Below are 15,821 nucleotides of genomic sequence, written 5' to 3'. Positions count from 1 at the left end.
CCCGGTGTCCCCGTTTGTCCGCGGTGACGCGGTGACGCGTGCGGTGTGGCGCGGCGCGGCAGGTGAAGCGGTACCACCGGCTGAAGGAGGAGGCCAGCAAGCGCGCCGCCACGCTGGCCCAGGAGCTCGAGAAGTTCAACCGCGACCAGAAGGCCGACCAGGACCGGCTGGACCTGGAGGAGAGGAAGAAGGTGGAGACCGAGGTGAGGCCCCGGGGACCCCCCAAACCCCCCTGGGTCCCCCCAAACTCCCCTGGGTCCCCCCAACCTCCCCTGGACACCCCAACCCCCCCTTGGACCCCCATCCCCCCCTGGACACCCCAAACCCGCCTGGGTCCCCCCCACCCCCCCCCCGGATCCCCCCAAACCCCCCTGGACACCCCAAATACCCCTGGGTCCCCCCAAACCCCCTCTGGACACCTGAAACCCCCTTGGGTCCCCTTGAGTCCCACTGGACACCCCAACCCCCCTGGGTCCCCCCAAGCCCCCCTGGGTCCCCCCAACCTCCCCTGGACACCTCAACCCCCCCTTGGACCCCCAGCCCCCCCTGGACACCCCAAACCTGCCTGGGTCCCCCCCAACCCCCCCTGGATCCCCCCAAACCCCCCTGGGACCCCCAAACCCCCCTGGACACCCCAAATACCCCTGGGTCCCCTCAAACCCCCTCTGGACACCTGAAACCCCCTTGGGTCCCCTTGAGTCCCACTGGACACCCCAACCCCCCTGGGTCCCCTCAACCTCCCCTGGACACCCCAATCCCCCCTTGGACCCCCAGCCCCCCCTGGACACCCCAAACCCGCCTGGGTCCCCCCCAACCCTCCCCTGGACACCCCAAACCCCCCCAAGACACCCCAAATCCCCCCTGGATCCCCTCAACCCCCCCTGGATCCCGTCAACCCCCCCTGGACACCCGAAACCCCCCTGGGTCCCCCCCAAACCCCCCTGGACACCTGAAACCCCCCCAGACATCCCCAACCCCCCCTGGACACCCCAACCCCCCCCCGGGTCCCCCCAACCCCCCCTAGACACCCCAAACCCCCCTGGGTCCCCCCAAACCCCCCTGGGACCCCCCAGCTTCCCCTGGGACCCCCAACCCCCCCAAGACACCCCAAACCCCCCTGGGTCCCCCCAACCTCCCCCAGACACCCCTGGACACCTGAAACCCCCCTGGGTCCCCCCTGGGTCCCCCCAAACCCCCCTGGGTCCCTCCAACCCCCCCCCGGGACACCTCAAACCCCCCTGGGTCCTCCCAACCCCCCCAAGACACCCCAAACTCCCCCGAAACCCTGAACCCCCCCAGACACCCCAAACCCGCCTGGGACCCCCAACCCCCTCAGACACCCCAAATTCCCCTGGGTCCCCCCCAAGCCCCCCCAAGACACCCCAAACTCTCCCGAAACCCTGAACCCCCCCAGACACCCTGAACCCCCCTGGGTCCCCCAACCCCCCCCAGACCCCCCAAACCCCCCTGAGTCCCCCCAAAATCCCCTGTCCCCCCCCCAGGCCAAGATCAAGCAGAAGCTGCGGGAGATCGAGGAGAACCAGAAGCGCATCGAGAAACTGGAGGAGTACATCGCCACCAGCAAGTGAGAGCGGCCCCAAAAGTGTCCCCAAAAGTGTCCCCAAAAGGGGCCCCAAGTGGCCTCAAAACTGGCCCAGAGTGGCCCCAAAACTGGCTCCAAAACTGGCCCAAAGTGGCCCCAAAACTGGCTCCAAAACTTGTCCAAAACGGCCCAAAAACTGGCCCCCAAAACTGGCCCCAAAACTGACCCAAAGTGGCCCCAATCCCTGGGTTGTCCCCTTAGCCGTGTCCCCATGTCCTGGGTGGGTCCCCGAGCTGACCCCATGTCCCCTGTCCCCGAGCTGTCCCCGTGTCCCCATGTCCCTGTCCCCATGTCCCCGAGCTGTCCCCATGTCCCTGTCCCCATGTCCCTGTCCCCGTGTCCCCGAGCTGTCCCCATGTCGCTGTCCCCATGTCCCCAAGCTGTCCCCATGTCCCCATGCTGTCCCGAGCTGTCCCCATGTCCTCGAGCTGTCCCCATGTCCTCGAGCTGTCCCCATGTCCCCACGCTGTCCCCATGTCCCCATGTCCCTGAGCTGTCCTCATGTCCTCATGTCCCCATGTCCTCATGTCCCCATGTCCCTGAGCTGTCCCCATGTCCCTGTCCCCGAGCTGTCCCTGAGCTGTCCCGAGCTGTCCCCATGTCCCTGTCCCCAAGCTGTCCCCATGTCCCTGTCCCCATGTCCCTGAGCTGTCCCCTTGTCCCCATGTCCCCTTGTCCCTGTGCTGTCCCCTTGTCCCTGTGCTGTCCCCTTGTCCCTGAGCTGTCCCCATGTCCCTGTCCCCATGTCCCTGTCCCCATGTCCTCATGTCCCTGTCCCCATGTCCCAGGTTGGTCCCCAAGCTATCCCCATGTCCCTGAGTCCCTGAGCTGTCCCTATGTCCCCTGTCCCCACGTCCCCGTCCCCATGTCCCTGCGCTGTCCCCATGTCCCTGTCCCATATCCTCTGTCCCCATGTCCCTGTCCCCAAGCTGTCCCCATGTCCCCTGTCCCCATGTCCCCTGTCCCCATGTCCCCTGTCCCCATGTCCCTGTCCCCATGTCCCAATGTCCCTGTCCCCACGTCCCCTGTCCCCACGTCCCCTGTCCCCACGTCCCCTGTCCCCACGTCCCCTGTCCCCATGTCCCTGTCCCATGTCCTCTGTCCCCATGTCCCTGTCCCCAAGCTGTCCCCATGTCCCCTGTCCCCATGTCCCTGTCCCCATGTCCCAATGTCCCTGTCCCCACGTCCCCATGTCCCCAAGCTGTCCCCATGTCCCCGGGCTGTCCCCATGTCCCTGTCCCATGTCCTCTGTCCCCATGTCCCTGTCCCCAAGCTGTCCCCATGTCCCCTGTCCCCATGTCCCCTGTCCCCATGTCCCCTGTCCCCATGTCCCTGTCCCCATGTCCCAATGTCCCTGTCCCCACGTCCCCTGTCCCCACGTCCCCTGTCCCCACGTCCCCTGTCCCCACGTCCCCTGTCCCCATGTCCCTGTCCCATGTCCTCTGTCCCCATGTCCCTGTCCCCAAGCTGTCCCCATGTCCCCTGTCCCCATGTCCCTGTCCCCATGTCCCTGTCCCAATGTCCCTGTCCCCACGTCCCCATGTCCCCAAGCTGTCCCCATGTCCCCGGGCTGTCCCCATGTCCCCATGTCCCTGTGCCCATGTCCCCATGTCCCCGTCCCCATGTCTCCTGTCCCCACGTCCACTGTCCCCGAGCTGTCCCTGAGCTGTCCCCATGTCCCCGCACTGTCCCCATGTCCCTGTCCCCATGTCCCCATGTCCCCGTGGCGTGTGCGCAGGCAGTCCCTGGAGGAGCAGAAGCGTCTGGAGGCGGAGCTGACGGAGGAGGTGGAGCTGGCCAAGCGCCGCATCGACGAGATCAACAAGGAGCTGAACCAGGTGATGGAGCAGCTGGGCGACGCGCGCATCGACCGCCAGGAGAGCAGCCGCCAGCAGCGCAAGGCCGAGATCATGGACAGCATCAAGCGCCTCTACCCCGGCTCCGTCGTGAGGGACCGCCCCGGCCCCCAACCCCCCAAATTCACCCCCAGATCCCCCCGAAATCACCCCCAAAATCACCCCCCAAATCAGCCCCAAATCCCCCCAAAGTCTCCCCAAAATCAGCCCCAAATCCCCCCAAAGTCCCCCCGAAATCACCCCCAAAGTCTCCCCAAAGTCTCCCCAAAGTCTCCCCAAAGTCTCCCCAAAGTCTCCCCAAAGTCCCCCCAAAATCACCCCCAAATGTCCCCGAAATCAGCCCCAAAAATCTCCCCCAAATCTTCGCCCAAAGTCCCCCCAAAATCACCCCCAAAGTCCCCCCAAAATCACCCCCAAATCTCCTTAAAATCTTCCCCCAAATCTCCTGAAAATCTCCCCCAAATCCCCCCAAAATCTCTCCAAAGTCTCCCCGAAATCTTCCCCCAAAATCTTCCCCAAATCCCCTCAAAGTCCCCCCAAAATCACCCCCAAAGTCCCCCCAAAATCACCCCCAAAGTCCCCCCAAAATCACCCCCAAAGTCCCCCCGAAATCACCCCAAAGTCTCCCCAAAATCACCCCCAAAATCCCCCCTATTCCATTCTTAGCCCATTCCCCCCTATTCCATTCTTGGCCCATTCCCCCCCTATTCCATTCTTGGCCCATTCCCCCCTATTCCATTCTTGGCCCATTCCCCCCCTATTCCATTCATGGCCCATTCCCCCCCTATTCCATTCTTGGCCCATTCCCCCCCTATTCCATTCTTGGACTATTCCCCCCTATTCCATTCATGGCCCATTGCCCCCCTATTCCATTCATGGCCCATTCCCCCCTATTCCATTCTTGGACTATTCCACCCCTATTCCATTCTTGGCCCATTCCCCCCTATTCCATTCTTGGACTATTCCCCCCCTATTCCATTCATGGCCCATTCCCCCCTATTCCATTCTTGCCCCATTCCACCCCCTCCCCTCCCATTTTTGCCCCATTCCACCCCCTCCCCCCCCATTTTTCCCCCATATCTCCCCACCCCCCCCCCCATATTTCGCATTTTTCCCCCCCCATGACCCATTTTTGGCTCTTTTGTCCCCAGTACGGCCGCCTGATCGACCTGTGCCAGCCCACGCAGAAGAAATACCAGATCGCGGTCACCAAGGTGCTGGGCAAGAACATGGACGCCATCATCGTGGACTCGGAGAAGACGGGGCGCGACTGCATCCAGTACATCAAGGAGCAGCGCGGGGAGCCCGAGACCTTCCTGCCCCTCGACTACCTGGAGGTGGGGGGGACACCCCCATTTTGGGGGGTTTTGGGGTTCATATAACCCCCCCAGGGTCCTCCAGGGACTTTTTGGGGTTTTTGGGTGTCCCTATGGGACTCATGTCCCTCCCCATGGTTTTGGGGGGTCCCTATTGGACTCATGTCCCTCCCCATGGTTTTGGGGGTCCCCATTGAGCCCCTTGGGCTCCAGCCCCCTCCCCATGGTTTTGGGGGTCCCTATTGAACCCCTTGGGGTCCAGCCCCCTCCCCATGGTTTTGGGGTGTCCCTGTGGGACTCCTGTCCCTCCCCATGGTTTTGGGGGGTCCCTATTGGACTCATGTCCCTCCCCAGGGTTTTGGGGGTCCCTGTGGGACTCATGTTCCTCCCCATGGTTTTGGGGGTTCCCTATGGGACTCCTGTCCCTCCCCATGGTTTTGGGGGTCCCTATGGGACTCCTGTCCCTCCCCATGGTTTTGGGGTGTCCCTATTGGACTCCTGTCCCTCCTCATGGTTTTGGGGGTCCCTATGGGACTCCTGTCCCTCCCCATGGTTTTGGGGGGTCCCTATGGGACTCCTGTCCCTCCCCATGGTTTTGGGGGGTCCCTATTGGACTCCTGTCCCTCCCCATGGTTTTGGGGGTCCCTATGGGACTCCTGTCCCTCCCCATGGTTTTGGGGGTCCCTATGGGACTCCTGTCCCTCCCTATGGTTTTGGGGGTCCCTATGGGACTCCTGTCCCTCCCCATGGTTTTGGGGGTCCCTGTGGGACTCCTGTCCCTCCCCATGGTTTTGGGGGGTCCCTATTGGACTCCTGTCCCTCCCCATGGTTTTGGGGGTCCCTATGGGACTCCTGTCCCTCCCTATGGTTTTGGGGGTCCCTATGGGACTCCTGTCCCTCCCCATGGTTTTGGGGGGTCCCTATTGGACTCCTGTCCCTCCCCATGGTTTTGGGGGTCCCTATGGGACTCCTGTCCCTCCCTATGGTTTTGGGGGTCCCTATGGGACTCCTGTCCCTCCCCATGGTTTTGGGGGGTCCCTATTGGACTCCTGTCCCTCCCCATGGTTTTGGGGGTCCCTGTGGGACTCCTGTCCCTCCCCATGGTTTTGGGGGGTCCCTGTGGGACTCCTGTCCCTCCCCATGGTTTTGGGGGGTCCCTATTGGACTCATGTCCCTCCCCATGGTTTTGGGGGTCCCTGTGGGACTCCTGTCCCTCCCCATGGTTTTGGGGTGTCCCTATTGGACTCCTGTCCCTCCCCATGGTTTTGGGGGGTCCCTATTGGACTCATGTCCCTCCCCATGGTTTTGGGGGTCCCCATTGAACCCCTTGGGCTCCAGCCCCCTCCCCATGGTTTTTGGGGGTCCCTGTGGGACTCATGTCCCTCCCCATGGTCTTGGGGGTCCCCATTGAACCCCTTGGGGTCCATCCCCCTCCCCAGGCTTTTGAGGGTCCCTGTGGGACTCCTGTCCCTCCCCATGGTTTTGGGGGGTCCCTGTGGGACTCATGTCCCTCCCCATGGTTTTGGGGGGTCCCTGTGGGACTCCTGTCCCTCCCCATGGTTTTGGGGGGTCCCTGTGGGACTCCTGTCCCTCCCCATGGTTTTGGGGGTCCCCATTGACCCCCTTGGTCTCCAGCCCCCTCCCCTGACTTTTACCCCTCCCTATTGACCCTTATGATCCTTCTGCCCCCCCCCTGGAGTTTCGGGGACCCCCCTGAACCCCCTTTTTTTCCCCCCCCACCCCCCAGGTGAAGCCGACGGACGAGAAGCTGCGGGAGCTGAAGGGGGCCAAGCTGGTGATCGACGTGATCCGCTACGAGCCCCCCCACATCAAGAAGGCGCTGCAGTACGCCTGCGGCAACGCGCTGGTGTGCGACAACGTGGAGGACGCGCGACGCATCGCCTTCGGGGGGCACCAGCGGCACAAGGTGGGCGCCACCCCCCCAAATCACCCCAACACTGACCCCCGGCCCCACGGAATGCCACTGGGATCCCCCCAAATTGCACTGGAAATGCCACTGGGATCCCCCCCAAATTGCACGGGAAATGCCACTGGGATCCCCCCCAAATTGCACTGGAAATGCCACTGGGATCCCCCCCAAATTGCACTGGAAATTGCGCTGATATCCCCCCCAAATTGCACTGAAAATCCCCCCCAAATTGCACTGATATCCCCCCCAAATTGCACTGATATCCCCCCCAAACTGCACTGAAATGCCACTGGGATCCCCCCCAAATTGCACTGGAAAGTGCGCTGATATCCCCCCAAATTGCACTGAAAATCCCCCCAAATTGCACTGATATCCCCCCCAAATTGCACTGGAAATGCCACTGGGATCCCCCCAAATTGCACGGGAAATTGCGCTGATATCCCCCCCAAATTGCACTGAAAATCCCCCCCAAATTGCACTGATATCCCCCCCAAATTGCGCTGATATCCCCCCAAATTGCACTGAAAATCCCCCCAAATTGCACTGATATCCCCCCCAAATTGCACTGGAAATGCCACTGGGATCCCCCCAAATTGCACTGGAAATGCCACTGGGATCCCCCCAATTGCACTGAAATTCCCCCAAATTGCACTGAAAAATCCCCCCCAAATTGCACTGATAATCCCCCCCCAAATTGCACTGATATCCCCCCAAATTGCACTGATATCCCCCTCAAATTGCACTGGAAATGCCACTGATATTCCCCCCAAATTGCACTGGAAATTGTGCTGATATCCCCCCAAATTGCACTGAAAATTGCGCTGATATCCCCCCCAAATTCCACTGAAAATCGCCCCAAATTGCACTGAAAATTCCACTGATATCCCCCTGATTCCACTGGAAATTGCGCTGAAAATCCCCCCCAAATTGCACTGGAAATCACCCCAAAATTGCACTGAAAATCCCCCCAAATTGCACTGAAAATCCCCCAAATTGCACTGAAAATCCCCCCCAATTCCACTGAAAATTGCACTCATATCCCCCCAAATTGCATTGAAAATTCCCCCCAAATTGCACTGAAAATTCCCCCAAAATTCCACTGAAAATCCCCCCAATTCCACGGGAATTGTGCTGATATCCCCCCAAATTGCACTGGAAATCTCCCCCAATTCCACTGAAAGTCCCCCCTGATTCCACTGAAAATTGCACTGAAAATTCCCCCAAATTGCACTGAAAATTCCCCAAATTGCATTGAAAATTCCCCCAAATTGCACTGAAAATTCCCCCAAATTGCACTGAAAATTCCCCAAATTGCACTGAAAATTCTCCCCAAATTGCACTGAAAATTCCCCCCAAATTGCACTGAAAATTCCCCCAAATTGCACTGAAAATTGCACTGAAAATTCCCCCCAAATTCCACTGAAAATTGCATTGAAAATCCCCCCAATCCCCCTGAAAATCCCCCCAAAACCCCTTAAAATCCCCCCAATCCTACTGAAAGTCCCCCAAACCCCTTAAATTCCCCCAAACCCCTTAAATTCCCCCCAAACCCCTTCAAATCCCCCCCAATCCCTCTGAAAATCCCCCCAAATCCCCTAAAATCCCCCCAAAATCCCCCCAAACCCCCTAAAATCCCCCCCAAACCCCTTAAAATCCCCCCAAAACCCCTTAAAATCCCCCCAATCCCTCTGAAAATCCCCCTGAAATCCCCCAATTCCCCTTAAATTCCCCCCAAAACCCCTTCAAATCCCCCCCAATCCCTCTGAAAATCCCCCCAAATCCCCTAAAATCCCCCCAAAATCCCCCCAAACCCCCTAAAATCCCCCCCAAACCCCTTAAAATCCCCCCAAAACCCCCTAAAATCCCCCCAATCCCTCTGAAAATCCCCCTGAAATCCCCCCAATTCCCCTTAAAATCCCCCAAAACCCCTTCAAATCCCCCCAATCCCTCTGAAAATCCCCCCAAAACCCCTTAAAATCCCCCCAAATCCCCCCAAAACCCCTTCAAAGCCCCCCAAGCCCCCCAACCGGCCCCGTCCCCACCCGCGTGCTCGGGTGACGTCCCCGTCCGTGTGTCCCGCAGACGGTGGCGCTGGACGGGACGCTGTTCCAGAAGTCGGGGTGATCTCGGGGGGCGCCAGCGACCTGAAGGCCAAGGCGCGGCGCTGGGACGAGAAGGCCGTGGACAAGCTCAAGGAGAAGAAGGAGCGGCTCACCGAGGAGCTCAAGGTGCGCCCGCGCCCCTTGGGACCCCAACTGCTGCACCCCAAACTGCTGCACCCCAAACTGCTGCACCCCCCAACTGCTGCACCCCCCAACTGCTGCACCCCCAACTGCTGCACCCCAAACTGCTGCACCCCAAACTCCTTCTTCACCCCCCAACTGCTGCACCCCCAACTGCTGCACCCCAAACTGCTGCACCCAACTGCTGCACCCCCAACTGCTGCACCCCCAACTGCTGCACCCCCCAACTGCTGCACCCCAAACTCCTTCTTCACCCCCCAACTGCTGCACCCCAAAACTCCTTCTTCACCCCCCAACTGCTGCACCCTCAACTGCTGCACCCCCAACTGCTGCACCCCCCAACTGCTGCACCCCCAACTGCTGCACCCCCAACTGCTGCACCCCAAACTGCTGCACCCCAAACTGCTGCACCCCCCAACTGCTGCACCCCAACTGCTGCACCCCAAACTGCTGCACCCCCCAACTGCTGCACCCCCAACTGCTGCACCCCCAAACTGCTGCACCCCCCAACTGCTGCACCCCCAACTGCTGCACCCCAAACTCCTTCTTCACCCCCCAACTGCTGCACCCCAAACTCCTTCTTCACCCCCCAACTGCTGCACCCCCCAACTGCTGCACCCCCAACTGCTGCACCCCCCAACTGCTGCACCCCAAACTGCTGCACCCCAAACTGCTGCACCCCAACTGCTGCACCCCAAACTCCTTCTTCACCCCCCAACTGCTGCACCCCCAACTGCTGCACCCCAAACTGCTGCACCCCCCAACTGCTGCACCCCCAACTGCTGCACCCCCAAACTCCTTCTTCACCCCCCAACTGCTGCACCCCCAACTGCTGCACCCCCAAACTGCTGCACCCCAAACTCCTTCTTCACCCCCCAAACTGCTGCACCTCAAACTGCTGCACCCCCAAACTGCTGCCACCCCAAACTGCTGCACCCCCCAAACTGCTGCACCCCCCAAACTGCTGCACCCCCCAACTGCTGCACCCCCCAACTGCTGCACCCCAAACTCCTTCTTCACCCCCCAACTGCTGCACCCCCAACTGCTGCACCCCCCCAACTGCTGCACCCCCAACTGCTGCACCCCAAACTGCTGCACCCCAAACTGCTGCACCCCAACTGCTGCACCCCCAAACTCCTTCTTCTTCTTCCCCCAAAACTCCTTCTTCTTCCTCTTCTTCTTCTTCTTCTTCTTCAACCCCAAACTCCTTCTTCTTCTCCCCCCAAAACTCCTCCTTCTTCCTCCTTCTTCCTCCTTCTTCCTCCTTCTTCCTCCTTCTTCCTCCTTCTTCCTCCTTCTTCCTCCTTCTTTCCTCCTTCTTCCTCCTTCTTCCTCCTTCTTCCTCCTTCTTCTTCTTCTTCTTCTTCTTCCCCCCCAAACTCCTTCTTCTTCTTCCCCCAAAACTCCTTCTTCTTCTTCTTCTTCTTCTTCTTCCTCACCCCCAAACTCCTTCTTTTTCTTCCCCCAAAACTTCTTCTTCTTCTTCCCCCAAAACTATTCTTCTTCTTCTTCCTCTTCTTCCCCCAAAACCTCCTCCTCTTCTTCTTCTTCTTCTTCTTCTTCTTTCCCCAAAAATACTACTTCTACTTTTTCTACTTTTTCTACTTTTTCTACTTTTTCTACTTTTTCTACTTTTTCTACTTTTTCTACTTTTTCTACTTTTTCTACTTTTTCTACTTTTTCTACTTTTTCCTACTTTTCCTACTTTTTCTACTTTTCCTACTTTTTCTACTTTTCCTACTTTTTTCCTACTTTTCCTACTTTTTTCCTACTTTTTCTACTTTTTCTACTTTTTCTACTTTTTCTACTTTTCCTACTTTCCTACTTTTCCTACTTTTCCTACTTTTTCCTACTTTTTTTCCTACTTTTCCTACTTTTCCTACTTTTCCTACTTTTCCTACTTTTTTCCTACTTTTTTCCCTACTTTCCTACTTTTCCTACTTTTCCTACTTTTCCTACTTTTCCTACTTTTCCTACTTTTCCTACTTTTTCTACTTTTCCTACTTTTTTTCCTACTTTTTCTACTTTTTTCCTACTTTTCCTACTTTTTTCCTACTTTTCCTACTTTTTTCCTACTTTTTTCCTACTTTTCCTACTTTTCCTACTTTTCCTACTTTTCCTACTTTTTTCCTACTTTTCCTACTTTTCCTGCTTTTCCCACTTTTCCCACTTTTCCCACTTTCCCACTTTTCCCACTTCTTCTACTTCTACTTCTTCTACTTTTTCATTCCCCAAAACTTCTTCTTCTTCCCCCCAAAATTATTTCTTCTTCTTCCCCCAAAACTTCTTCTTCTTTTCTTCTTCTTCCCCAAACTTCTCCTTTTCCCTCCCAAACCTCCTTCCCCCCCCCTCCAAATCTCCCTTTTCCCACCCCGCTGTATTTCCCCAAACCCCTCAGGAGCAGATGAAGGCCAAGCGCAAGGAGGCCGAGCTGCGCCAGGTCCAGTCCCAGGCCCACGGGCTCCAGATGCGCCTCAAGTACTCCCAGAGCGACCTGGAGCAGACCAAGACCCGGCACCTCGCGCTCAACCTCCAGGTACCGCCCGGCCCTTTGCCGCCTCAGTTCTGCCCTTTTTTGGGGCCAGTTCTGCCCTTTCTGGCTCATTCCAGGGCAGTTTCCACTCCCTGTTTTCCCCCAGCCCTTTTCCGCCTCAATTCTGCCCTTTTTGGGTCATTACAGGGCAATTTCTACCCCCTATTTTCCCCAGCCCTTTTTGGCTTTAATTCTCCCCTTTTTGGGGCAGTTCTGCCCTTTCTGGCTCATTCCAGGGGAGTTTCCACTCTCTGTTTTCCCCCAGCCCTTTTCAGCCTCAATTCTGCCCTTTTTGGGGCAGTTCTGCCCTTTCTGGCTCATTCCAGGGCAGTTTCTACCCCTGTTTTCCCCCAGCCCTTTTTGGCTTTTAATTCTGCCCTTTTTGGGCCAGTTCTGCCCTTTCTGGCTCATTACAGGGCAGTTTCTACCCCCTGTTTTCCCCCCCCCAGGAAAAATCGAAACTCGAGAGCGAATTGGCCAATTTTGGGCCTCGAATTAACGATATTAAAAGAATCATCCAAGGGCGGGAGCGGGAGATGAAGGACCTGAAGGAGAAGATGAACCAGGTGGGTTTCTTTGGTGGGGGTGGGGGGGAACCGAGAGGTTTTGGGGGGTCCCTATGGGGCTGCCATCCCCCCATCCCCCCCGCCAGGTGGAAGACGAGGTTTTTGAGGAGTTTTGCCGCGAAATCGGGGTCAGGAACATCCGCGAGTTCGAGGAGGAGAAGGTCAAGAGGCAGAATGAGATCGCCAAGAAAAGGTGAGGGGGGACACCCCCAGGGGACCCCAAAAATGAAGGTGGGGGACCCCCAAACATGGGGGGGTTTGATGTCACCTCTTCTACCCCTGGGGTAGATGGAACCTCCCTGGGGCAACCCCCGCCCCCTTGGGCACCCCCTGGGGTAGATGGTACCTCCCTGGAGCAACCACCGCCCCCTTGGGCACCCCCTGGGGTAGATGGAACCTCCCTGGGGCAACCCCCGCCCCCTTGGGCACCCCCTGGGGTAGATGGTACCTCCCTGGGGCAACCCCCGCCCCCTTGGGCACCCCCTGGGGTAGATGGTACCTCCCTGGAGCAACCACCACCCCCTTGGGCACCCCCTGGGGTAGATGGAACCTCCCTGGGGCAACCACCGCCCCCTTGGGCACCCCCTGGGGTAGATGGTACCTTCCCTGGGGCAAACCCCCGCCCCCTTGGGCACCCCCTGGGGTAGATGGTACCTCCCTGGGGCAAACCCCCGCCCCCTTGGGCACCCCCTGGGGTAGATGGTACCTCCCTGGGGCAACCACCGTCCCCTTGGGGACCCCCCTAATAATCAGGGACCCCCCTAAACTTTTGGGGACCCCTCCCCAGGCTGGAGTTCGAGAACCAGAAGACGCGCTTGGGCATCCAGCTGGATTTCGAGCGCAACCAGCTGCGGGAGGACCAGGAGAAGGTGCTGATGTGGGAGCAGAGCGTGCGCAAGGACGAGGCCGAGATCGAGAAGCTCAAGAAGGTTTGGGGGATTTTGGGGGGGGGTTGGGGTGTGGGTGGGCTTGCGTGGGCGGGGCTGACGGGCGTGGCCGGCAGGAGGAGCAGCGGCACATGAAGATCATCGACGAGACGATGGCGCAGCTGCAGGACCTCAAGAACCAGCACCTGGCCAAGGAAGTCGGAGGTGAACGACAAGAACCACGAGATGGACGAGATCCGCAAGAAGCTGGGCGGGGCCAACAAGTGAGGGCGGGGCCAGCCAGAGGGCGGGGCCAGCGAGGGGGTGGGGCTAAGGAAGGGGGTGTGGCTAAAGGGGCATGGGAGGGACTAAAGCTGTTGTGGGTGGGGTTAATGGGACATGGAAGGGGCTGAAGATCTTGTGGGTGGGGCTAATGGGATGTGGGAGGGGCTACAGAGCTTGTGGGTGGGGCTAATGGGATGTGGGTGGGGCTAAAGGTCTTGTGGGTGGGGCTAATGGGTTGTGGGAGGGGCTAAAGAGGTTGTGGGTGGGGCTAAAGATCTTGTGGGTGGGGCTAATGGGATGTGGGAGGGGCTAAAGAGGTTGTGGGTGGGGCTAATGGGATGTAGGTGGGGCTGAAACTCTTGTGGGTGGGGCTAATGGGGTGTGGGAGGGGCTGAAGAGCTTGTGGGTGGGGCTAATGGGATGTGGGAGGGGCTGAAGGGCTTGTGGGTGGGGCTAATGGGATGTGGGAGGGGCTAAAGATCTTGTGGGTGGGGCTAATGGGATGTGGGAGAGGCTACAGATCTTGTGGGAGGGGCTAATGTGATGTGGGAGGGGCTAAAGAGCTTGTGGGTGGGGCTAATGGGATGTGGGAGGGGCTAAAGGTCTTGTGGGTGGGGCTAATGGGATGTGGGAGGGGCTAAAGAGCTTGTGGGTGGGGCTAATGGGACGTGGGAGGGGCTAAAGAGCTTGTAGGTGGGGCTAGTGGGATGTGGGAGGGGCTAAAGATCTTGTGGGTAGGGCTAAAGATCTTGTGAGTGGGGCTAAAGAACTTGTGGGTGGGGCTAAAGAACTTGTGGGTGGGGCTAATGGGAGGTGGGAGGGGCTAAAGAACTTGTGGGTGGGGCTAAAGAACTTGTGGGTGGGGCTAATGGGATGTGGGAGGGGCTAAAGATGTTGTGGGTGGGGCTAATGGGATGTGGGAGGGGCTAACGCTGTTTTGGGCGGGGTTAATGGGGCATGGGGGGACTGAAGTTCTTGTGCTCAGCGCTCATGGGAGGGGCCATAGAGCTTGTGGGCGGGGCTAATGGCCCGTGGGCGGGGCTCCATGTGCCTGACCCCTCCCCTGCGCGTGTCCCCGCCCCCCAGGGAGATGACCCACCTGCAGAAGGAGGTGACGGCCATCGAGACGAAGCTGGAGCAGAAGCGCAGCGACCGCCACAACCTGCTGCAGGCCTGCAAGATGCAGGACATCAAGCTGCCGCTCTCCAAGGGCACCATGGACGACATCAGCCAGGAGGAGGTGGGCGGGGCCTCCGGGAGGGGGCGGGGCTGGGAGGGGCGGGGCCTTGGGGACCCCGCGGACCCCCGTTGTCCCCTCGCGAAGGGCGGCGCGGCCGGGGAGGAGCCGGTGAGCAGCTCGCAGCGCACGTCCAGCCTGTACGCGCGGGAGGCGCTCATCGAGATCGACTACAGCGACCTGCCCGAGGAGCTCAAGGTGCGCTGGCCCTTTAAGGCTGGCCCCTCCCACTCCTTGGGCCCCTCCCACTCCTTGGGCCCCTCCCACTCCTTGGCCCCTCCCACTCCTTGGGCCCCTCCCACTCCTTGGGCCCCTCCCACTCCTTGGGCCCCTCCCACTCCTTGGGCCCCTCCCACTCCTTGGGCCCCTCCCACTCCTTGGGCCCCTCCCACTCCTTGGGCCCCTCCCACTCCTTCGGGCCCCTCCCACTCTTCGGGCCCCTCCCACTCCTTCGGGCCCCTCCCACTCCATCGGGCCCCTCCCACTCCTTAGGCCCCTCCCACTCCTCCAGGCTCCACCCCTTCCCCACACTCCCACACTTATCCCCAAGGCCCCACCCACCACCGTCCCTGTAGGATCAAGTGGCCCCACCCCTTTCTCATTAGCATATGGAGGGCTGTCCCTTTCTAATTAGCATATCAAGCCACACCCCCCTTTTCATTAGCATGCCATGTCCTGCCCCCTTCTGCCCTGGGGGTGGGACATGTTAGCCACGCCCCTGAAGCCCCGCCCCCTTGCCCAAAGACACGCCCCTTAAGGGGCAGCTTTGAAGGGGCTATAGTGGGCGGGCTAGAGACCCGGTGGGTGGAGTTAGCAACCCGGTGGGCGGGGGCTAATGCTGTATGTGGGTGGGACTGAGGGACCTCTTGGGCGGGGCTAATGGGCCTCTTGGGCGGGGCTAATGGGCCTCTTGGGCGGGGCTAAGGAGCCTCTTGGGCGGGGCTAGTGGGCCTCTTGGGCGGGGCTAATGGCGTCTTGGGCGGGGCTAAGGGGCCACTTGGGCGGGGCTAAGGGGCCACTTGGGCGGGGCTGTTGCTCTGTGGGCGGGGCTAACGGGCCCCTTGGGCGGGGCTAACGGGCCCCTTGGGCGGGGCTAACGGGCCTCTTGGGCGGGGCTATGGACCCGGTGGGCGTGGCTAAAGCTGTATGGGTGTTTGAAGGGGCTGCAGCAGGGCATGGGCAGGGCTAAGGCCCTATGGGCGGGGCTCAGGGCTGGTGGGCGGGGCTAATGCCCGGTGGGCGGGGCTAGGGACCCGGTGGGCGGGGCTAAAGCTGTATAGGTGTTTGAAGGGGCTGCAGCAGGGCATGGGCGGGGCTCAGGGCTGGTGGGCGGGGCTAAAGCTCTTGTAAAGGGGAGAGAGCTTTGAGCCGCCACGCCCCCCAAGG

The 15,821-nt window shown here is 59.6% G+C and overlaps 1 protein-coding gene across 1 annotated transcript in view; it reads left to right on the top strand.

Annotated features, from left to right (window-relative positions):
- LOC308052458 (structural maintenance of chromosomes protein 1A-like) overlaps positions 1–15,821 on the top strand; it is a gene marked incomplete at its 5' end in the record, with an annotated part of 30,588 nt that overhangs the window by 10,887 nt on the left and 3,880 nt on the right. Inside the window, 16 exon segments of the mRNA XM_080364538.1 lie at positions 63–203; positions 1,503–1,585; positions 3,342–3,549; positions 4,611–4,796; positions 6,523–6,702; positions 8,788–8,818; positions 8,821–8,933; positions 11,347–11,484; positions 11,931–12,047; positions 12,134–12,240; positions 12,835–12,976; positions 13,051–13,128; positions 13,130–13,197; positions 14,285–14,438; positions 14,523–14,633; positions 15,596–15,650. Coding sequence (XP_080220664.1) covers positions 63–203; positions 1,503–1,585; positions 3,342–3,549; positions 4,611–4,796; positions 6,523–6,702; positions 8,788–8,818; positions 8,821–8,933; positions 11,347–11,484; positions 11,931–12,047; positions 12,134–12,240; positions 12,835–12,976; positions 13,051–13,128; positions 13,130–13,197; positions 14,285–14,438; positions 14,523–14,633; positions 15,596–15,650 — 1,912 coding nt within the window.

The sequence above is a fragment of the Nesoenas mayeri genome (assembly GCF_963082525.1).
Source record: "Nesoenas mayeri genome assembly, contig: SCAFFOLD_141, whole genome shotgun sequence".
Taxonomy (NCBI): domain Eukaryota; kingdom Metazoa; phylum Chordata; class Aves; order Columbiformes; family Columbidae; genus Nesoenas; species Nesoenas mayeri.
This window is presented reverse-complemented; position numbering and strand designations above follow the sequence as displayed.